The sequence below is a fragment of the Cnephaeus nilssonii genome (genome assembly GCF_951640355.1).
Source record: "Cnephaeus nilssonii genome assembly, chromosome: 16".
In the NCBI taxonomy this organism is placed as follows: domain Eukaryota; kingdom Metazoa; phylum Chordata; class Mammalia; order Chiroptera; family Vespertilionidae; genus Cnephaeus; species Cnephaeus nilssonii.
The window spans coordinates 47,376,396-47,401,155 of record NC_137087.1 but is presented as its reverse complement, the minus strand read 5'-3'; the positions used below and the strand labels follow the sequence as shown (position 1 = coordinate 47,401,155).

Genomic DNA, 24,760 nt, shown 5'->3' with positions numbered 1-24,760 from the left:
GACAACACCCAACCAACTGAGCAATACCAGCCAGGGCAGTTTTGTGAAGGATTTTTGCATGTATGTTAAGGAGTGGAATCAATCTGTAATTTTTTATTTCTTTTAATGTCATTCTCATATTTTGGTACCACAGTTATGCTACCATCATAATGAGTTGGAAATACTTCCCCTATTTCTATTCTCTGAAGAACTTCTCTAATATACATGTTATATTTTCCCTACCATTGGAAGAACTTACTGATGAGGCCATCTGGGCCTGATGACTTCTTGGTAGGAAACATTTGAATCACAGATCCATTTTCTCCAATAGATACTGGACTTTTAAAATTTCCTCTATTCCAGCCCAGCCAGAGTGGCTCAGTGGTTGAGCACTGACCTATGAACCAGGAAGTCACAGGTTCAATTCTTGGTCAGGGCACATGCCCTGGTTGCAGGTTCGATCCCCAGTAGAAGCAGTGCAAGAGGCAGCCAATCCATGATTCTCTTATCATCGATGTGTCCATCTCTCTCCCTCTCCTTTCCTCTCTGAAATCAATCAATCAATTAATTAATTAATTAAAAATAAAATAAAATTTCCTGTATTCCAAAATATTTCAACAGTTTCTCTAGTTAACTATGGTATTTAACTTCTGGAAGTCTTTGGAAAATGCAGCAACAAATTGGTCAAATTCCATCCATATTTCTCCTTCCACAGTCCTGATCTTTTAGTCAGATCTCCTTAACCCTTATCCTATCTCTGCATTGCCTCCCTGATGAATACAGGATGTTTTTATCATTAGAAAAAAATAAGACAATCCCTGCCCTTATAGCAGGGTGATTTATTGAGAATTTAACTGAGCAGGATAACCTATTAAGACATAAAATTGTATCTTCTTTTTCAATGCTCCAGACTCATGAGGCTGAAACAAAAGCTAAGTCCCAATTCCCCACATAAAACCGTCCAAGCAGACAGCCAGGTCTATGTTTCCAAGGATTGGACTCTCTTTTGGCCCAGTGGGGACTTCACACATTTTTTGTTGCTTTGTTTCAGAGCCAGAGCAAGAAGAGAGAGATGCTTGTATTTGGAAACCACTGTTAAAATCATCTTTGCTTTCTTCTCCCAGATCTAGACCAGCCCAGGGAAGTTAGCCAGATCATCAAAGTTTGGTGCTCTGGTTGAAAAGAACAGATCCAACCCTTAAAATTATATTCTATAGCAGTAGGAAGGGTTGTACTCTGAGTCTGATACGCAGCATTAAAGTGGCAGAAATTTAAATGGGTGTGACTGTGAGTAGAATCCATGACCTTGAGAACCCTATAGAAGGTGTGCACAGCCCAGTTCATCACAGAGGAAGACAAGACCCCTTCAGAGTCAGCCATCTCCAAATGAGCCAGACAGACACTTGTCCAGGGCCAAGTGTAGTGAAGACAATCACCAAATGAGGTCACAGGTGTTCCCATTCTCCCCGGGTTGTGTAAAATCCAAATTTCTTATGTGACACAAGGTGGAGAGAACCAGAAAGAATAACTGATATTAAATAGAAGTCTAGTGATTAAGGACTCAATCTCTCAATTTCTTTTTTCATGTTTCAATAAGAAAAAAATATATTTTTTTAAAGTTTGACTTGTTCTTTACCTGATGAGTGTTATGGAGCAAGAGACATCCATGACCAAATCTCTTTTGTCTTTTTGGAACAGGGTCAGTGAGAAAACATACCAGGAAATCCTCTTGTTGAGTAGGTTTTGGGTGAGAGCAGTCACTTTACAGAGCCTTCCCAGTTGGGCCTGACTTGGCCTCCTTCTTCCCCAGTGGTACTTCCACCCAGAAGACCCAAAATGGCCCCTAAACTTCCAGTGTTCCTGAGTGTCAAGCCCCATGGGGACACTCTTAAAAATGTGGAGCAGAGTAGCTTCAAAAATATAATATGGAGTACATATGGCTCACCTACTTTGATTGGACACTTTCTAGGACCCTTCACGACTGCTTATTGATTTCAGCTTAGTTGAAATGAATGACAACCCAGTGCCAAGCACTGTGTTAGGTACCCATAAGCCCAGCCAGAGAATGCATGGTTCTAGCCATAGGGCATTCAATGTTTAACAGGGGAGACAGACATAAATGGCTGAGCTGCAGGGAGATGCATGCCAGGACAGGAGATAAACAGAATGCTGTGAAAGTACCAAGGAGGAAGCAATCAATTCCACCATAAATGCCCCCCTTACTCTCTCCTTCCAGAGAAGGTATGAGGCTCTGGCAGAGGATGCTGCAGGAAGACTATAAGCTATGACAGCTGGAAGCCATTAGTCCTATTGCAATGACAGCAGAGGCCAGCAGAATGCTGAATATAGAAGGTGAGTCCAGGAGGAACAGCCAAGCTCAGGTGCTATCTGGGCCAGGAAAGCAGATCTGGGAAGCTGGGATAGAAGCTGAAGCAAAAGCCCTCTTCAGTAGTTAGCCATCCACAGGCTTTACCCAGGGAAACGCTGAGAACCATCAACAGGTGGCTGGGATCCAGCTTCCCTGGAACGGCCTTCAACACCTGCATCCTGGCTCCGTCCAAGGCAGCAACAAGAAGGTTGTGCTCTGAGAGCATGCAAGGCCTTGCGCCAGGCACTACCAGTACAATGGGCACAAGAATGGGGAAAACTCAGTGCCTGCTCAAAAAAGAGCTCTTCATATTTCTAGAGAGAGGAACATTAAAAGATAACACACAGAGTGGAAATGCCAGTCAATGTGGGAGCAAACAGTAAACAAGCTAATCGGGGAAGGTCTTTTGGAGATGATGACTTCTGCAGAGGGCCCTGAAGATGGTTAGAATTTAAACAAGTGAAGAAAGAATGGGAAGGAGACCCTAATGAGCTCATAAGCACAAGAGCTGCCATGGGAGCCAATGGGAAACACAGTGTCTGAGCCCTCTAAGGTAGGAGAATACAAGTGAGACAAATGCCTGCTGCAGTTTATGGAGTAGATTTAAAGGCCTGCTTTGGAGTTTGGCCTGAATCCAGAAGGCAACGGGCAGTCACTGGCCGATTCTGAGCAGTGCAGGCAACTGCCTAAAAGCAAATGATCTCACATAACACTTCTCCCCCCCAAAACACTCCTTCCTGACCAATAAAGGCCATTCAATTGGAAGATGTCAACGCACAACCCAGTCTCAGGTTATAAATGCACCTGCCAACTGCTGAGAGCCCTATCAGTTTGAGGTTGAGTCTCCGCACTATATTTATTTCCCAGTCAAAAATGTAAGGCACTGACCACAACAGAGAAAGAGGGAAGCTGAGGTTGAATGGGCTCCCATGCACAGTGAGCCCCGGAAGTGCAGAAAGCACATAAAACTGCAGCAAAATCAAAGGGGAAGGCTGGAGTCCAAACTCTGCCCATCAGTCATCTTTCCACAGGTCAAGCGTCTACCACTTGGCTGGCTTCCATCCCACTGGCGCCCGAATGCCAACCAATACTCGCTGCTGTGCCTTGTAATTAAAGGTAAAAGTACACACAAGCGCTGCCAAAGAAGAGCAGCCAAACACATGGGGACGCAGCATTTGGAAGTGCCCAATAGAGTGGCGAGGTGCAGACAGCAGTGGGATCCTGCCACCGCTTTGCTGAGTGACCTTCACTAGCCGCCTGGAGGTGAGCTGGCACTGATCCACTCCTTCCCATTTAAGCAGCTCTGGGAAAGGGGGCATCTGCCTGGACCTGGGGAAGGGTTATCCTTCCAAGACCCTATCTGGGCTTGGCTAGTACGGCCTGAAGGAAAAGCCATTGCAGGCACCATCCACCTTGACTCCGATAGTCCATGTTGCTTTGCCTCGTGACAAATCAAAGTGATAAGAGCTTTCAGCCAGCTTGAGAATGTAAGCTGGCTTATGAAACATATTCAGTGTTAGTTATAGTCTCAGAAAGGAAATTCTTGAATTTTAGAGTAGACTCTTCAAATGGATTTTAATATTCAGTTCCCTGACATTCAAATTAATACCCACTTTTTTGAAATATGCTTAATTTCTAAAGGGAGATTCAGCGGCAACCGCAATACATAAAACACATTGATCCACTTGGCAAACTCTAACTCATCTTTTAAGGCCTAGTCAAATGTGACCACTCCTGGTAGAATTAATCTCTCCCCTCTTCTGAGTTACCAAGCACTCCATACATATCTCTATTACAATATGTTTCCTTGAACAGAGATCAAGTCTGATTGGGCTTGGGGATCCCAGTGCCTGGCATCCTTCTGAACACAGAGTAATAAATGTTTCCAATAGATGTTTGCTGAACTAATGGTGGGCTGGGTTTATTTACACTTGATCCTATGTTCAATAACAAAAATTGAAAACAGACTTTATTGTTGAATTTATCTGTTTGCCAAGACTTAGGTGTGCTCTTAAGCATAAGCCTGTCTCCTAAGGATAGAGACCCATAAATCCAACTGCCTAAAAACCTTTTTACCTGGATATTCCATAGTGTCAAACTTAACATGCCCCAACTAAATGAATCATCTTTTGCCCAAAGCTTTCTCTCTCTCTCTCTCTCTCTCTCTCTCTCTCTCTCTCTCTCTCATATCCATCCATGTCTTATTAATATCCCTAACCCCCACTCATTTACCCAGTCATACAATTGAAATCCTGAGAATTATCCTAAAATCTTCTATCGTATTCCTTCAGAGTCAAGCACTAAGTTGAGTTGGTTCCACTCTCTAATCTCTAGCACTTCTCAAAGCTATCCCCTCTTCACCATCCTTCCACCACGCCCTCATATCACTTGCCTAGAGCATTATGCCAGCCACTGTTTTTGCCTTTTTACTTACATATAATGAATTGCTTTTCATATCAACAAATATAAGATTTAATTACTACATAGTATTCCATCAAACTAATGTATTTTAATTTACTAATGCATTTCTCATGGTTGGGCATTCAGATGACTTCTGACCTTTTCTGCTTTTATGTGGCAATGTCATACTGGACTCTCTCTTGTCAACCTCACCATCTTCTACCCTGTTCCCCAAGTGATCTTTCTAAGACACAGATCTGATCCAATGACTCCTTATTCTCTTAAGAAAAACAAACCAACAACAAAACAAAAAAACACCTTCCTAGCCCAGAACAGGAGACTTTTCCTCACATGGCCCTTTATCACCTCTTTCCTCCTCTGCCATCTCCTCACGTGTGCTTTCACCCCACTGTCAGTTGAGGCTTCCTAAACATACGTACCTTACTCTTTTACATGTCTATGCCATCACACATGTTATTTCCTCTGCCCAGAAAACACTCCCTCACCCATCACCACCATTAGTCCTCAGTAAAACCTACCAACAATGTGTTGACTCAGCTTAAATATTAATTCATTCTGAGTCTCCTGGCCTTCACTGGTAGAATCAGCACCTCCTTCCTCTGTGACCCATAGCACATACCACCCTCCTGGGTATGCCTCCATGAAAGCAAAGACACACTCTAAAATAGTCAATGGATGAATGAATTTTTCTTCACGCCAACTAGACCAGTGGTTCTTGATGCCGGGAGCACGTTGGGGTCATCTAGAAAGCTTTACAAGTTAGTAAAGCCAGAGCCCCACCCTAGATCATTTAAACACTCCCTTAGGTGAGGCCTGGACGTGGGTAGGTTTTATAGCTCCTTGAGGAATCCTGAAGGGCAGCCAGAATTGAGAATCAATAAAATTGACTTTGAAGGCACTGGTGCATGTGTTCTAGAACTCCACTAGAGTGAGTGGGTCAGAGTATGGAATCGAGTCAATCAAACTCGAGTTTAAAATTTAAGTCATTAGCTTCTCAGTGACACAAATTTCTCAATCTCTCTTGGCCTCAGTCTTCACAGCTGCAAAATGGAGGTAAGTGAGTGCCTAACTCACAGGGTTACGGGGCTATTTTAAGGATTAAAGACTCAGCCCTGACCCCAGCGCACATTAAGCAAGTTATGGGCTATTACTTACTATTCCTCCACAATCCTACTCAGAGCCCAAAACAAGCCAACAGGCACCACAGTCATTTGGGGCATGTCCACGGACCAGATGACTATTCTGCTGCTCGGTGTTCCCATCAGCTCCCTGCGCCTCCAACAAAAACTGCAGTAACTTGCTACTCTGATCATTACTGGTAAAAGGAAGCTGTGCAAAAAGCACCCCTTGGCTGTTTTCAGAGATAATGTTAAGTCAATTTTGACTCCTTCCGCCTCTGCAATCTTAAAGGAAACCACAGTCGGATCTTCTAAATTGGTTATAATTTTAAAAGGAGGATAGAAACACTGGGCAGCAAGCCTGGAGCAGAGCATGAGGAGGCAGATCGTCTATCTCTTTGGCAGAAACCAGCCGAGGAACAAACCAGCAAACCTCTTTTGGTTGTAAGCCTTAGAATATTAGGGTAAATGAGCACATTTATCCACACCTCTAGAAAAAGTCTGGGAAAAAGTTTCTAAATCCTTACACTCAAAAGACTCAACGAAAACACAATCACTTTAAGACTTGATAGCATACATGTGCCCGGACTGTGTGTTAAGCAACACCCAGGGACACAAAATATGTGACATATGGTCCTTGCTATCCAACCAGGAAAAGAACTTGAAAAGTTATCCACTATCTTTGCAGTGGGTGATGAAGCCCAGATGTTAAGTTCTAGAAAACACTTCTAAACCTGGCTATCCATCAGGAATGCCTGGGAGCATTTTTTTATTATCTTTTTTTTTTTGTCTAATATGTATCCCAAACCTTCTCCAGAGCTATTGAATTAGAATCTCCAGGCGTAAGTGGGGTCTGCAAGTCAATATTCTCCAAGTTTCCTCAGGTTACCTGGTGCAGTTAATCCCATAGTCCAGCTACAGTGTTTCAGAGATTGGAGGCAGAAGTGCTATGAGGTAGGGTAAAAAAGGGGTGAAATACTGGGATGGCAGGGAAAACTTCATGGAGGAAGAAAGATTTAAGCTGACCTTTGAAAGAGAAATTAGACTTTGGTAGGTGAAGTGGACACATATCAGTGAGAGCCAAAACATAAAGACAGGAATGATGGTGAACAGGAAAAATGTTTATATTCACGTGATTTACATAGCTTATCACCAACCTTTGCCAACTCAGCCTATATACCACCATCTTCAGAAAGAGCTCCATGAGGCAATGTGGCAGATATTGTTGGTTGCCTAGACAACATCTCTCCATGCCTTTCCTTCTTCCTTTTTAACAGAACCCATGTTCGGCCATGAACTTGGAGGAGGCAGGGCCCCATTCAGCTTCCCTGGTCTTCCCAGCCCCAGCAAGGATGTGCACTTGGAATAAAATGCTGGGAGCTGTGCAATTCTGGAAACAGTACCCTCATTCTGAAAGCATGTTGTGTCCTATTCTTCTTTCAACGTTTTCATGACTGGATGTGATATTAGAAACTCTGCAACCTGTTGTTATCCATCATGAGGAAACAGCCTGAGGACAAAGACCAACTCTCTATATGGCAAAAAAAAAAAAAAACACCACAAAAACACAGAAAGAAACTGCTCCTCAATGATATGATGATGTCATGGAACCAATGAATTTTTAACAATGGGGAACTACTCTACATTTCTTCCTTCCTTCCTTCCTTCCTTCCTTCCTTCCTTCCTTCCTTCCTTCCTTCCTTCCTTTTTATCCTCACCTGAGAATATTTTCCCATTGATTCTTAATGAGAGTGGAAGAGAGAAGGAAAGACAGAAATATCGATGTCAGAGAAACACATCAATTGCTTGCCTCCTGCATGAGCCTCAACCAGGGCCTGGGCCAGGAAGGAGCCTGCAACAGAGGTTCATGCCCTTGACCGAAATTGAACCCAGGACTCTTTGGTCTGCAGGCCAATGCTCTACCCACTGAGAAAAACCGCCTAGGGCAGAATTACTCTACCTTTAGACTTCATCATGTGAAATGATGAATTCTTCAGCCAGTTAAGGCAGAGTTTTCTGCACCTGCACGTTATAGAGCCAAAGCATCCCAGAAGATATAGGCAGGTATTATAATTTCCATTTATAGAATTGGCCTGAGATTTGGAGCATGTAAAATGTGCCCAAGATCATAGAATTGATGCTATTGAGCAGGGCATAAAGAAGTCTGGTCAGAACCACTTGCTGTACCACACATATATACTCTCCCCTGGATACCGGGGAGCTTTTGAAAGTTTCTGAGTAGGATTTGCATGACCCAAGTTGTGATTCCTGAAAATAAATGAAAAGTTCTGACTATACTGTAATTCCCCACCTTATCTATGGTTTTGCTTTTTGATGTCTTAGTTACCCATGGTCTACCGAGATCCAAAAATATTAAATGGAAAATTCCAGAAATAAATAACTCATAAGTTTTAAATTACAAACTCTTCTAGGTAACGTGAAGAAACCTCACACTGTCCCACTTGCTCTGTCCCACCTGGGATATAAATCCAGTGTATCCATATGCTACCTGCCTGTTAATCACTAAGTAGCTGTCCTGGTTATCAAATCAACTCCTGTGATATCTCAGAGCTTGTGTCCAGTCACCTTAATTTTACTTAATAATGTCTCATTCACATCACTTCATCTCACCATGTAGTCACTGTATTATCTCACATCATCACAAGAAGGGTGAGCACAGAACAATAAGATATTTTAGAAAGAAAAAGATAGTACATTCACATTCTTTTTATTATATGATACTCTTATAATTCTATTTGATTATTAGTTATTGTTATTAATCTCTTATTGTGCATAATTTGTAAGTTAAACTCTATCAGAGGAATGTATAATAGGCAAAAACATAGCATATATAGGGTTCGGTAACTATCTGCGGTTTCAGGCATCCACTGGGGTCTTGGAAGATATGCACTGCAGATAAGGGGGGACTGCTGTATCATTTTTGAGAGGATGGCTGGAGCAATGGCCCATTTCCTCACCACTTCCTTCTCCCTCACTTCCAAGGAAAACAGGCCCTAAGACTTCAGGGTAAACGCAGCAAGCATGAGTTCATATGCAAGCAGCTGGATGACTGAAGAGAAACAATCTTCATAGCTGCTGAAGGAAGAGATGGGCTCGGAGTACTTACAACCATTTACAATTGGCTTAGGGGCCAGCTGTGGCAAGACATGGTCTCCAGACAGCCACGTCAAGGAGCTACTAATGCTGAGGGAATCTTCTCTGAGAAATGCCTCGTGCCTGCCAGGCTGGTCCCCTCTGAGCTATCCTATGCCGATGCTCTGTGATTTGGGATCAAGGCGGGGTGGTTGAGACCAGGAAGCCAGCAGTTCAGCATCCCAAGCCGCCTTTCCGGAGCTAACCTGCATGCTAAGCTTCTGCTCTGACCTCAGCTCACTCCTCTGGGAGGTCCAGAGTGGAGTCGGGAAATCTCCGCTGCATATATGTGCTGTCACTGCCTTCCTCAGGATGACTGAAGATTGGAGGTTCAGGCCAAAGACCACTTTGGATAATTGCATCCTATCTCTGCTGCTCTTCTTAAGTGACTGTCCTCGCCTGGCCCGCTGACTGCTTTAATCACTCAAGTGCCTCTCCTGTTACCATCCCCCCAGCAAGCGAAAGGTACCCAATCAAAATGTGCTGCCAATAACCTCAGTCTCGGTCTGGAAACTCATGCCCAGGTCTGCCTTTTAGTCCATGGCCTGACTGTCTGCTGTCTTCCCTGCTGGCTAATCTTTCTGTTTGGGGCCTTTTCTCACTCTTTGGATGCCAGCTCAATGTAGACCTTTTCTCTCCTTGTTCAGTCTTAACTCAGACTCTCCTCTACAATTAGAAGATCGTGCTGCCTTTGGCTGCTCTGGGTCCAACGTGGCCTTGGGGACATTATCCATGGCCACATGCCCTTCCCAGGTTTCCCACCAGTCATCCTGGTCTGAAAGATGAACCTGGCCCCTTCAGATCGCCTGGAAACTCGGGGATTACTGGACAGAGACAGCAAGCCCCTGTCAGTGTTCACCTTAGCTGCCTGTCTGCCCAGGTCTGCCTGTACCATGCATGGTCTTTCTGTGCAATTTCATAGGAAGAACACTGGGCTTGGAGACAGAAATCTGATTTCTAAAACCCTAGTTTGGCCATTAGGTGGCTATGTGACCTTCAATAAGTGAGATTCCCCCCCCCACTGGGACTCAGTTTCTTCATCAGTTTAATGAGAGACTTGAGCCAGACCACCTTCCAGTCCCCTACCAGCTCCACGCATCTCCAAATAGGTCACCCTTTGCCTGGGCAAGAGCCATGAGTGCCCAGCCGGGCTGAGTGCCCTTAATCAATGGGCGGATCCACTATGGGCCGACCCCCTCTTTAATGGAGCAGTTGTCCTGAGGTTGGGACAATGATAAAAGTAACAATAAACATCATTTACTGAGCACCATGTGTCAGTCACTGGCTATGCATTTGGAAATATTTCTCATGTAGTCTTCCTATCAGCCTATGAAGTGGGTACTAGTATTATCCTGATAACACAGACAAAAAAAGAGAGAGAGAGAGAAATTTAAAAATATGTAAGAATGTGCCCAAGCCACCAACTGCTGAGATGGAGTGCCAAGATCTGCATTAAGTGGCTTCTTGCCCAAGTAGAAAGAGACTCCCCCTTCACCCCCAACCCAGACAGGTGCTTCCTAGTGGGGGCCCACGAGTGGGAATGCCACAGCTCAACCCTGCTGCTTGCTCTTAAATTATTGAATGCTAAGGCATTTCCCCAGGCTATTTCCTGCCCCCGTCCACCCCAGTCTAGTGTCTGTCCTGTATTTAAGAAAACTCAGCAACCCTGTACCACCCTGACTTCTCCCTGGCAGAAAACGGGTTTCATAACTCCCAGCTTGGGCCCGTGGTCCTGTTGGGCTGGAAGGACACAAGGTGCTCTGAGTAGCCACAATCCTTCTTTAGATATGCAAAGAGAGATTCTGGAAGGTCACCGTGCCCAGCTAAGCAAAGGGAGGCCAATAAGACACCATACTAAGAGCTTATGTTTTGAACTTGGACAATCTGGGTTCAAAACCTGGCTTGGCCACTCCCCAGCTGGGACAACTTCATCTTTCTGTCTCAGTGTGTGCCCCCCCCACCACCACCACTCCTTTGAGGGGCTCAGTCACTCTCTTTCTCCCCCTTCTCCTTTCCTTTGCAGTGGGGATCATAACAGCACTTACTTTATATATTTGTATGTGAGAAAAATGTTCCTGTAAAACCCTTAGCACCACACACAGTAAGTGCACAGTAAATGTTAGCACTTTTTTTCATTGTAAAATCCAAGCCAGAACCAGAACCTGGTCTTGATGTCTAATCAGCAGCTGTTGTCATAGCTGCAGCTGCTGAGGTCTTGGGCCACCGGGTCCTCTCCTAGCGCTGACTCCCACGTGAAAGCTCCACTTAAATACAACGTCTGTCAGTGTGGCAAACAGGCCCTGGGCCAGGCACGGTGCCCCCCACACAGCAAAAAGACAGCAAACGTGTGGTGTGGAGAAAGCTAATGGGTTCACAGACGGGGGTGCCATGCTGGGGAAGCTGTGTGGGGCTCGGAAGCCAAGGGACCTGGATATGAATCCCTGTGCCCCCAGCTCTCTCTGCCTCTTGGAGCTTGGCCAATAATGGGCAGAAACTTGCTTTGCACACACTGCTCAGGGCGGGCACCTCTCATGTTTAATTTATGCATAATTAAGTGAGATAGAAGCAATCGATGGATCCGTGAGAAGAGAAGGAGCATGAGCAGGTGGCTGGACAGAGAGAAATAGACTCCATGCAGAGGGTGCACTTCTTTGCTTTGGAAGTTGCAAGTCCTTTGCCTAATACTAGTTTGAGAGAGACAGATCCCATTTCCCGGGATAGAAAGTCAGCTACGGCATCCTGGGTTCTGGGTGGCATCCTTGAGCAGAGGGGAAGCCAGGAGAGGCTCATTTAAATAGGGGAGGGGACAAAGTCACATTGTTGAGCATCTACTCTGTGCACTCCATATACATTGTCATTTAATCCTTAAATTAGTTATTAAAATACTATTGGAGCCCCATATACCAATGAGGAGAGTAAGACTTAGAGAAGTTCAATAACATAGTCCAGGTCAAACCGCTAGTGAGGCACCGGCTGTGCTGTGAAGCTCTTCCCTCCACATGAGGTCACCGGGCTGGGCCCCCCCTGGAAGGCGCTAGGAAGAGCCTTCCTCTCCCTGGAGAAGAGATCCCCATGTGTTTTCTCACACCTCCATCACCCTCTCTTCCCCCTCACCTCCTTTCCCTGTTGGGTCATCATGAGACTGCGGGAGCCACCTCTCTGACTTAGACTCCTGCTGAGGAAAGACTGGGCTGGCTGTCTGCATGGGCTCCCGGAGGCCCTGTGCACGGGGCTGCCAGCACCAAGCCAGGCCTCCATTTGTCACAAAGTCAGTGTCTCCCTCTGCACCGCTGGCTCAGACCCCAATGAGCGGACGCTGGGACGCACATGCTCCAAATCCGACCCGAGCCATTTGGCAGGCCCGGGGATCCCAGAATGCTCACCCCTCATTACCCGGACAGGCTCACCAGCAGTGTGCGCGCGGAGCACTGATGCCTGTCATTCTGACCTTGGGCAGAACGTGGGGGGACGGGCAGGGCCAAGGCGTTCATGCCAATAGCAATCTCTGCTTGGTTGAGCTCACCCAGGAATAAAAAAATAAATAAATAAAGTCATTTATTTCACTGGTGGTGGTGGTGGTGGTGGTGGTGGGTTTTGTCACCTCTGAGGCAGCGAGGTCCATTTCTATATAACTGTGTCACGGAACATTAGCAAGAACACATTGCCCTGCCTCCCCACACTCTTTGCTAAAATCACTCTGCCTGTGATGCTCAGAAAAGACTCCCAGAGGGTCTAGTGAGGACGGGGCAGGAGAGAGGTGGAAAGGGATGCTTAACACAGGCACCTCACCGCTCCAAGAGGCTCCTGTCAGCCTGTCTTATACGCAACTCTCATGCCACCGACCCTGCTCAGAGGCCTTCCGTGCTGAGTCCTAACTCCATCGCTGAGCTTTTGGGAGGCTGCACTATCTAGTGTCCCATCTCCCTCCTGATTTACACCTGCTTACCCTAGTGTGCTTCTATTTCACTTAATGACGCATAAATTAAAACCTCCACACGCACACTCCCACATCGGATTGGCCCACTTCCCTCCTCCAAATCCCAAGCTTTCTTCCAAAGTCAGCCCGACCCCTGCCTCTACCTCTCACCGGCTCTGATTATGCCACAGGATGTCATTTCTTCAAGCGTGGTGCTGTATTAACTCTTTCAGACTGGGGTGCATTGTCCTCCTTTCTGAAGGTCGTCAAAGTGTAAAATTCCCACCATCTCACTGGTCATCGAGGCCCGGATTAAAAGCCCCATCAATGTTCGTAAGGATGTCATTTTCCCTTGCCCAGCCCGACGCTCTCATGCTGCAGTTCAAAGCCCTCTCCTTTGGGTTGTGTTCTTGTCTTTCTGCTCCTGTTACTGGCTCTGCCTTAGCCTGTATCTTGGGCTGCCAACCCCCCTGAATGGCAAGTCCTCCTCAGAGCCTTACTGAGCAGCTATGGTGTTCAACCAAGGTTTCTGGGGTGAGCCAGGCAGCCAAGCAGAGCCGGTATCTCATGGGACCACCCAGAAATGCAGGCTTCCTTTACATCCTTGGACATTGCACACCAGAGTGAGCCCAGAAGAGGAACAGGGGTTTTTTTTTATTATTTCCTAACTCTGGGGTTTTCATAATGCTTTTTGTTGAACATCTTCTATATACACAGATGCACATGGACACACACATACACATAAAACCAAAAACCAATAAAAATCAAATTAAAAAAATAAGTTAGGCCATAAGCCACTAAGAAGTGCAGTAAGTGGCTAATTTTTATTATTCCTTTTAAAAGCCTGAATAATCTTTACTGCAAATCATACTTTTATTTTTTTTTTTAAATATGATATACTCAATGCAAACCCCAAAGGGCACTTTGGAGAGAAGCCAAGCTATAGGTTTATATTCTTCCCGTTTCCAACTAAAATGCAAAAGAAAAAAACTAGTAATCATTTTAATGAGCCTTTAAATAAATTCTTGGCTAGAGCACACTGCGGTAATTTATATGGGGAACCACATACATATATTTGCTGAGGAAGGGACTTTGTGACTAAAGACTGAATTTCCAAGAACCACTCTAGAAGCCTTTTCCTTTAAGTGGTTAGTTTGAATTGAACCACACTTCATGTCCACTCCATCGCTGGGTCATACTTGCAAAGGCAGGTGGAGATTTGCAAACCAGTGTCTTTCCCCTCATTGATCCACCTCTCCCCTGCCTTCTTAGTGCTCTGTTACTCTGATTTTGGGTTCTCTTTCTGGACATACCAAGAAGAAAAAAGTTTGGACTCGGAATCAGTAAATGAGGGGGTTTTGACCCAAATTCTGTTATTTTCCTTTTTCCACCCCTTCCTCTCATACATCTCCCCCTCCATGCATCCCCTGAGACACTGCTCTAGCCGCCTGGTAACTGTTACTTTATGAGCCAAGAAAACAAGGTGGTGGTGAATTAAGAAGGATTGGACCATTTTTCTCCATCAGCAAAATAATCAATCTCTCCCAGAAAAACAGCAGATTTGGTTTTAAGAGGCAGAGAAAAGACTGGGAAAAATGTGACAGTGTGCCTCCTAGAGAGGACAGAATATGAGGCTCTTAAAAATCCTGGGTTCTGGGAGCTGCATCCTCCCCAAGGAAACCAAGAAGCAGACAGCCCAAGCGGTAAGCACTAGGGCACAGCCAGGGAGCCTGGCTTCCGGTCTGTCACCATGACGCTAGCTCCATCGAAGTAATCACAATCTCCGCCCTCCACCCCTTTTCTGGAGTTTATTTCCTCCAAAGCAATTATATTTCTCATCCTATCCTAACATTGCTTCCAAAAGGCCCAGATAGGTAAATGATCTTGTATCTCCATTTTACAGATTGAGAAACAGAGGCCCAGGGAATCAAAATGACTTTCCCAGTGCCCTGCAACTAATTAAGAGAAAGCCTAAACTAAAAATCCCAAATCCTTCCTGGCCATCTCTTCCCCAGGGAACCCAGCCTCTGGCTTCTCTGGTGGCTATTTGGCCATGGGCATGCTACTCTACCCCTCTGTGCTTCCAACACGCACAGGCAGTTAGGATTCCAGGTGCTCCATTTCTCATCCAGATTCATTTGAATTGGAATTCCAAATGCAGTATCCTTGGGGCTCTGAGACCAGAGAACCGAGAAGCTATGGATGTTGACATAAACCTTATAACACACATTCAGTGAGACGGGTGGGGAGTACATATCCCCAACTGTTCCCTACTCGCATTCACCACTACAGTATACCCAGTCAGGGTTCCCCATCAATCTGAGTGTTCCAGCTGTCAGCAGCCCATGGGCTTGGCAAAGAATGTTAGGAGTCCCATAGACTAGTTCTAGCTCCAGCTGCAAATGGCTCTGTGACCTGGGACCAGTCCCCAAGTGGCCTCTTCTGTTCAATGAGAGCCTGTACAGTCTCTAAGGCCCTTTTAGCTCCAATGTGCAGTGAGTCTAAGAATTAAATATGAGCAAAAGTGAGTTAGATGAGCACATGAGACCAAGGTTAGTGGCCATCAGCAGCCAAATGTAAGCAGGTCACTGACCTCTAGGTGCCAAACTCATCATTTGTAAATAGAATAATAACAGTACCACTGATTGTTGACATCTTAAATGAGTTATTTCATATAAAACATTTAGCATAATTTTGGTATATTATAAGTGCTCAAAAATACTTCCTTATCATCATCATTAATATTATAGACACTTATTACATTTGAAAACAGAAACTAATATTATCACCCAGGTATATTACACATTTCTGAAAGCAGAAACCTGCCTCTAAGATACTTTGCTCAGTTAGACATTAGATATTGAATAGATTGCTTAACAGCCTAAAATTATCTTTCCACATTTTTTGGCTTTGCTTTGCTTTAGTATAAAAGATTTTAATACCTGTGAAGTGACGTGTACTACCCTAGAGCTTACTTCCCCTGACCCCCTAATAATCTCCATAGACATGGCCAAGGAAAGCAGGAGCCCAACAGTTTAACAGTCTGTGTTTTGTTTTGTGTAGATGTCAAAGGGACCTCAGGGTTACGCTGCTGTATTAGGAGAATGACAGGAACAACCAACCTCCAACCACACACACAATGCCTCTTTAACAGCTTGGCAGAGGCGGTTTGCGCATCAGAGAAATCTGACTAGTAATCCCCACTGTATTTCTGCAGGGTAGCCTGGAAGTAATTATCCTTCTCACTGGTAAATCAATTAGGAAAGGAGGATCTAACACTCCCCTCCCTCTCCAAGAAATTGTAATCCTCTCACACTAATGGGCAGAAAACCCCAGGCAACAAAGTTACGACTAACAGAGTGATGACTACACTCAACCTGTGGCAGGGACAGCCCACCTGTCTGAGATCAGAGTAGAGGGCATGACCCTTGTGGTCTGACAAAGGTGAATGGGCATCCTGGACCCTCTCTTACCAGCTACTTCACAGAAAGCAAGAGGCTCACCTGCCTGAGCCTCGGTTTTCTCACCCATCAAATGGGGATAAAACTACCAGGCTCAGAGGATTAGTAGTGAAACTTGAATAAAGTGTGGAAATGAACTTAGCCCAGTGCCTGGAACTTATTAGGAGCTCAAGAAAAAGAAGTCATTACCCTATTCTGATGTCAGACCTCGCAGTCCTCCTCCCACCCACATGCACAGAGGCGCACACACCTCTACCCTGCAGTCATGTGGTCACATTCCCTGCAAGTCCGACCTTTCTATGCTCTCTACCATTTCCCAAACACTGTTTCCAAATCTGCAGGTGGCAGCCTCTTCCGAGCCAGAGCAATTAAGCCATAACATGCCTGTATTTCCCTATCCATGCAAAGATTTGTTTTCAGATAGACACCCCTAGGAGCCACAGCCCTCTCTTTTGGGACAAAGCCTTCAGCCTGTTGGCACAAAGCACAGCTCTGTTGAGTGCAGGCTCGACCGTGGCATGTGCCATTCTGCATGGGCCTGAGGACAAGAGTCCACTAACACTAATGAGGTCTAGAGGCCCAGGGATGTTTCTCTCCTGCAAGGGGAAGGAGCTCAGACCCCACCGTAGCAGAGCCCCTTCTCCCAGAGGCGTGCCTCACACACACCTCATTCTAGAACAAACACAACTGCCCCTTGTGTTCAACGTGCCAAGTTCAGACATCATCCAGGTGGTCAGCTAACCGGCCAGCGGTTGGAGAAAAGCGAACAGTGAGGGATAGAGAAGTTCACATCAAACACAGCCTGGGCAGGCCAAAATTACTAAAACTATCGTAGGATAGTTAGAACAACATCAGCGAGAACAGATCCCAGCACTTTATAGCAATTTACTGTCACTTAGAGAAAGCCTAGTAGATATTACTAATCCAAATCTCAATGTCTTTAAGGGAATCCAGCATCACTGGATGTATCTTGACAAATTTGTCCCCTAAATAAAACCAATGGGGAGGCTGCTGCAGACCCACCCGTTACACAGTGTTATTAGAGTCTATTTCTTCATTTTGTGGGCTTTCTAAAGTGGCTGGGAGGATTGGAGATTGTATAAATTAAGCTCCTAAAAGAAAGTTTCGTATAGGAGGTGCTCAATTAATGTTAAGATTATTACTGATAGAAAGAGACGTACACATGTTAGCATCTCTCCTTTTAACCTACGGGCTTATCAGCTGTGTGCAGTCAGAGATTTTGGGTAGCTGGAAAATCAACAATCAGCTCCAGAAACAAATATATAAATACAAGCACAATTTACTATTTTGCTAGGAGCAACAGATCTCTGCTATACTCACAGACTCCAAGGGAAGGAATAGCCATCTGTTAAATAAATAACTCATTAGGTGAAAAGCAAGTGTTTCCACAAGATTTACTGAAAAATCTGCTGGAGAGTACCACTGTTAGCTGGCTGACGAACATGGAAGGCCACAGATAATCTTGGTGCTGAGAGAATCAAAAGACTGCTGCATAATTCAAGCTGAGCTGAGAATCCAAATAACCACCGGTTTAAACATCAAGACATAACTAAGAAGACACTTTTTTAAAGTTGCATTACAAGGTCATAATGAATCACAGCACTAGACCACTAAAGAAACAAATAAGAGTCTTTTCATTTATATCTAACTGGCATTCTGCCCAAGTAGCTAGAGAAAGGAAGTTCTAGCAAACTGAATATTCTGGTTAAGAGAAAGTCACCATGTAGAATATTTGTGCATCGTCAGTAACTACAGGCTCAGAATACAATAAAAAACAGTGAACAATAAAATGAAAGAGCATCTAATTGCATCTTTCCTTGGGTACTTCAGAAAGCACTTCAGGATCACAGTCTGCTTATGAAATTAATTTCTATTGTCATTTGAAAACAATAAAGCCATGGCATTAGCCTGTCATTTGTCTTTCTCCAAGCTGAATGAAGAAAATGTCTCTGCTATAACTTTCTCAGTGGTAGTGCCTGTTAGGTTGGAGTTAACTGTGCTTTGGTGGTGCTTCTAAGAGAAAACAGACAAAATAGGCCCGACTTTTAACTGGGCAATAGTTCCTGGAAGAAACTGTCCAGAGTGCGCATGGTCTGGATGTTCGCTCTACGAAGAAGAATGGAGGTGGCATTTCTGCACCCGTGCTCTCCAAGCCTCAGCTACGTTCCTCACTACCCTCAACATCTGCCTTAACCTGACCCTCATGCCTTGCACTTCTAAGCATCTCTGGGCTGTGCTAAGGGGAGTTAAAGCAGTCAGGAGTAGAGAAAAACAGCAAAGACCAAAAGAGACGTTGCAGGAGTTTACCAGGAAACACCTGGTAAACAGATAGCCAGATGACTATCAAAAGGACGAAAGCAGGTGTGACCCTTTCATATACCACATGAGGAAATCCTCATGAAGACAGATGATCTGTCATCTACATGGAAATATAAGAAAATCTGTTGTGATCCAGTCACAGGTCAGAGATAAGCATTGAAAGGAAACTGCCATGTGTCAAACACCCACTTCTTGCTTCTCCCAAAGTACATACACCCTCTGTGATTCCATCCTACCCCAAGTCACAGGAAGTCATGAGACCAACGGCCAACTCAACCCATAACCAGCTGAGTGGCCTGAGTGGGACATTTGTCCTCTGTGGCCCTGCTTCCTTCTCCATGGAGGGAGAAGGGAAGAGAAAGAATTAAAATAAGTCATCGCTGACTCCATTCAGTCAAGTTTTATCTTGTGTTCACCATGGACACGGCACCAAGTTTTAAATCAAGGTCATGAAGCAATTGCCTCAAGCTTCCATGTCAGAACTACATCATCAATTTTGAAACCCTAGGCTGTGATCATAGAGGAAGAAAAGATACAAAGTGTGGTCTGAAATCTGGACTGGGGACTGAGACTGCTGGGTTCAAACCTGGCTCTTTTTCTTACCTGGCTCTATGGGCTATTTTGGCTTCCATATTTTTCATCTGTTAGATGAGGCTGTTGGTGTAGATGAAAGAGTCTCAACTAAGACTCCATGAATATTTGTGGTTCATGTTGGGATCAGAGCTGTTCACAAACCCCCAAAAATTGGTTTCAAATTTTGTGTGCAGAGGCCTGTTTCTAGAAAGGAGGTCTAGAGTGTTAAACAATTTCGCAAGAGTTGAAATTCAAAACCGATTGAGAACTGCTCGTATAGGTGAAATCTATGATCCCTTCCAACTCTGACATGTAATAATTCAAACAATACTGAAAAAAATAAAAAAGACAATGCTTTGGGACAGAGAAAAGAGAAACCACTCAGCTAAAAGCGGTAACAGGTGCCTAAACAGCCATCCCAATTATCAGAATTTGGGAACTTGATGGTGGGTACAGTCTCAGATCTGGGGACCCCTGGAGCAAGCTGGACCTTTGGGCATCCATCCCCAACACTGGCCCAGGAGCCACCAATTCTGCTTCCTCCCTTTGGGGATATGCAGGACATCCAGGTGGTGGTGAGGAGAAGGGGTGGGGCTGAGAGGTGTGATGCTAAGGATTTCAGTCAAAGCTGCTGTGCGCTAAGCAGCATAAACAAGCATCGTTCTAAGTCATCGCCTGGATTCCAGGAATCGGAATCACAGATCAGGGACATCTGCACAATGGGCTGCCACTCACCCCTGAGTTTTCCTTGCTAAAGAGAGGGTTTGCAAACCACTGGGGACTGCAAACCAGTGTTCAGGAGGAGAGCTTGGGAGTGCCTTTTCTGACCTTTAAGAAACACTGACATAGCCTTTTCTAGTATATTCCTGGTGTGTTTATGGTGGCCAGGCTGCCTAAGCTTCTAAACAGCAGTGCCCTCCTAGCTGACGATAGATAACTTCTCCCCAAAGCTAATATACTGGACAGCATTCACGTTCTAAAACTGCCCCTAGTTCCATAGAATCCAGGCCCCCTCCTCCCAATAAGTCTGCATGACTCAAGTCCGACCTTCTGTGAGTTCATTCCAGGCCTCAGAAGCAGCTCCAGATCAAGATGACAAATCCAGGAGCTGCCTACCCTTCCCTCGGCAGGAACACTTTCTGAAAATATTCCAGCAAGAGTGGGGCTAAAGAAGGACTCAGCTCCGGAGTCAGGCAGACCCATTCTGAAATCCTAGATCTGTTACTTAACATTGTCTAACTTCAAGCTAGAAAGTTACTTCATCTCTCTGAGCTCCAGTTTCTTCATCTGTACAATGGGGACAATGATCCTTTCTACCCCATGGATTCACTGTGAAGATACATGAGATACATAAGTAAGACACTGAGCACCATCTTAGGCACAGAGGAACCCCTTACCTGGTCATATGGTTTTATTATTGTTGTTGTTATTATTATTATTATTGCTGCTACTATCAAGACTATTGTTAGAATTACAAACTTCTTCAATGTCCTTAGCGTATAAAACAGGCCCTGTCTAAGCAATTCCATGCCTAGTGTTTTTTCATTACTCACAGGCCTAGGCAGCCTTGCTGCCCGCCAGGGAGTGCCCAGGACCCACCGACCCCTCCTCTTACCTTCCTTTTGTTTGTGGGATTGACGTAGAGGTAACTGAGGACAGTCTTCAAGCCCACTTTGTCATTCAGCTTTTCATAGGTGGTGCCATAATTCGTGGACCTGCAGGTAAGAGAAAGAAAGGCAAAGATTGTTTTACCAGATGGGGGTTTGTGTTTAACGGGGAGCCAGGCTCTCCTGGGACAACACCTTTGTTCCCAAATCACATGAGTGCTTCAAAGTGCTTTTCTGAGATAAAAGGCCCCATTAATTTTAGAAGAGCAATTAGTCTAATGCGTCTGCTTGCTCCCTAAGCTGGCTCGCCTTTGCTCCTGGCCCTCCTCAGGACCTACTTTTCTGCCCTCTGAGCAGATGTGCAGTGAGAGTCACTGCAGGAGAGGACCTGTCCCCAGAGCTCAGCCCTCAGATGCCTCTGTTTCTCTGCATGGAGCTTGGTTCTCAACAGCAGGGACTGTGCCAGGAGGGAGGCCAGACTATTACCTGAGGCCATGGGTGCAACCAACTTCACACCCCCTTCACTGAGCTTGAAGCAAGGGGACCCTCGAAGAGGCAGGATGTGCCCTACCCAAGAGCTAGTGGGCCCATAGCCAGACCAGGCCACACCAAGCAGAGACTTTGATGCTTCATGTAGGAGCAACGGTGTGTCAGGGTGAAATGCCAGCAACGCTGATCTGCTTGCCAATAGTTCATCACCCCAGTTATCCTGCTGGCTACTCTGACCTTATATCAAAGCATAGAACAAAGGCAGGCCAACTCCTAGGCTCCCTCCCATCCATCTCACCTTTCCAAGGTGGAGGACAGACAGCAGGTGCCAAACAGATTCAAGTAGCCAACTTACCTGCCACCTTTCACCTCCTTCCCCAACCTCACTCCACACATGCCTCCTCCTTTTCAAACCACCAGTATCATCAGGTTCTCACTCCCTCTCCTGCCATCGCCTTCCTGGGCCAAAACTTGCTCCACTTGAGTCACGGAAGCTAGTTTGTTGTCTCTCTGGTCAACGGACCTCATGGGAGCCTTCATTCTGCCTCCGATCTCAGTTTCAGACTCTGGCTGTGTGCTGATCCCCCTAGTTACTACCTGCCCTGGCCTTTTCCTTGAGCCTTCGCCCACCTTCTAACTCTAATCTGCGCTTGCCCTGGACCACAGATTACCTTTATAAACTTAGTAGCCAAATGGTGATGATCTTTAAGAATTATCCCCACCCTCCTCCAACCTGCCCAATTCCATGTCCCCAGACCCAGCTTACATACCCACCCTCACCTCAGCGAAGGCTTCACTAGCCCTCTTCCCATTGGCCACTCATCTCTCCTCTGCTCCAGAGCTAATGCCTTATCCAGTAGGCCCCCATGGCGCCCTGCATGCCTCTTTTCCACCCTTCAATATTGTCATGAGCAGTTTCTTTATGTTCTGCCCCCTGAGCACAGTGTAAGGTCCTCAGGGACAAGGAACCTCAGAGAACACTATGGCAAAGGGGAAGAAGGTGAACTTTGGGCATAGCAAACTCTGTTTCATTCCCAGATCTGCAGCTCTCTGGGAAACCTCCTAAAGGGTGTAAGTATAATAAATTGTTAAAAAGTGAAAAAGTTCTTTAAAGGACATTCACTTCTCCTTTCCAGAACCAGGCCTTATACATCAGGCACACTGAGCTTGTTTACTGAATACATAAACACCAATATCTCAAATCTTTCCCTGGGCTGCTGGCTCCATATGGTCGTTGGTTCTTCTAACTTTAATAATCAGCCCCCCAAAAAACTCACTTCTTATCTTCTGTCTCTGGGCTACCTTAGGCACTGGGAAGAACTCTCAATTTTTCCCTTTGCCTTTATCTCTTGAACCCAGCTCAGTCTCCCAGTCTTAATGATTCTATCTCCTAAATAACCTAGACCCCTGGTCTTTTCATCCTCGTGCCAATGCTGTGGCTCAGGCATCATCGTTTTGCCACAGTCTTCCAACTGGATGCTCTTCTTACAAACTTCTCCCCCTCCCACCATCCTCCATGGTGTCATGGGATGATGAACTATTGGCAACCACCCAGATCTGTTCACCTCACTCCCCACCCGTAATTACTTAATGCCTGCCTACTATGAAGTTGTATCTTCCAAGCTTAGTCTTGTAAAATCTGGCTGCAATTTCCCTTACTAGAGTTATTTCCAGCCACTTTCTACTCTGCCCCTTTCTTTCCATCCTTATTAAACTTTCCTGAATGTCTTGCATTTTTATTCCTCTCCATTTCTGCACACATCATTCCCTTTGCAAAACTACCCATGCCATTTTTCTTCTACTTGGTAAATTTCTCTCCAACCTTTAACACTCAACTCCAATATGACCCTCCTTCCAACAAGTTAATCACAATTTCCTTTGTGTTTTCAGACCAACTTGTACATATTTCAATTTTAGCCTTTATCCTACTATTTGGGTCATACCAATTTTATTCTGGGACCTCTTTCTTGACTCAAACTCCCTAAGGGCAATAGCAGTTTCTTCTAAGAGCCCAAATGTCTTACACCATGCCCAGTATAAAGTAAATGATGAGTATACTAATTTTGTGTTGTTTTTCTTTGTCTTTATTTACAAACATAAATGAATGAATGAATGAATGAATGAATGAGTGAATGAGCTTGTACAAACCTCATTGACCAAATGCTAATGTCTAGGAACCACTCAACACATAGCCACACCTAGAAAACATACCTGGCCCTTTGGATGCTGCACAACTGGCATAGACAGTAATGTCTAGTGGATCCTGGTGCCAGGGAATGGTCTATATAGTTCACTCAGACCAACTTTAAGGTTAAATAACCAATCACCCTGAGCTCCCATCCTACCCAGATAGGGGAGGCGACAGACCTACAATCTCTAGAGGCTTTCAGTATAGAAGCATACTTTATTAATCCAAATAAAACATGAATTGCTTCTCGATTTTATACTTCTGAAGACATAAAGACATTATGGTGGGGGAAAGAACATTGAACCCAAGTCTGGAAATCTAGAATCTAGAAGTGATTCTGAAATGTACTCAAGGTGGTATCCTGGACAAAGCAATTCTCTTAGCCAATTCTCAAGGTGGTATCCTGGACAAAGCAATTCTCTTAGCCTATGAAAGAAAATATTTATTCTGACACTTGTTAAAATGGTAAGACACACTTCAGTCAGGACTATTGCAGTAGGTATAGGGACTACTGCAATGGGGTTTGCAGTAGGAGAGATTGGGTTCAACTCCAAATACAACAAAGAAATCAGAAACTTGCAACCAAAGAGAAGGGTGGGATCAGCAAATGAACCTAAGAGGGTGGGGTAATTGTTTGCTAAACTTATCTGACAGGATCTTTGCTGAAGAGAAGCTAGGAGTGATCTGACATCACCTGAGGCATGGTAGAGGTTGAGAAACTTGGTCAGATATTGATCATGATGAAATATGGAGGGTCCCCATATCTCAGGGGATTCTGGCTAAATTGACTTAGCAAGAATTTTGCTAAAACTGGGCTCTTGAGGACATACCCAAGGACAGGGTCTGTTTGAAAAGAGCTCAGAGGATCCTGACTAGAGTTTGGTCAAGAAGAGGATCTTTGTTAAGCTCAATTCCATCTTCAACACAGAGGTTTAACTCAGATAACCATAAAGCTCCTTCCCAGACCTTAGAAGGTGTCAGGGAAGGGTCTATATAGTTCACTCAGACCAACTTTAAGGTTAAATAACCAATCACCCTGAGCTCCCATCCTACCCAGATAGGGGAGGAGACAGACCTACAATCTCTAGAGGCTTTCAGTATAGAAGCATACTTTATTAATCCAAATAAAACATGAATTGCTTCTCAA

The 24,760-nt window shown here is 45.0% G+C and overlaps 1 protein-coding gene across 1 annotated transcript in view; it reads right to left on the bottom strand.

Moving 5' to 3' along the window:
* SORCS3 (sortilin related VPS10 domain containing receptor 3) overlaps window positions 1–24,760 on the bottom strand; it is a gene marked incomplete at its 5' end in the record, with an annotated part of 521,132 nt that overhangs the window by 269,182 nt on the left and 227,190 nt on the right. The window contains one exon of the mRNA XM_079794297.1: window positions 20,945–21,044. Coding sequence (XP_079650423.1) covers window positions 20,945–21,044 — 100 coding nt within the window. The remainder of the gene's footprint in view (window positions 1–20,944; window positions 21,045–24,760) is intronic.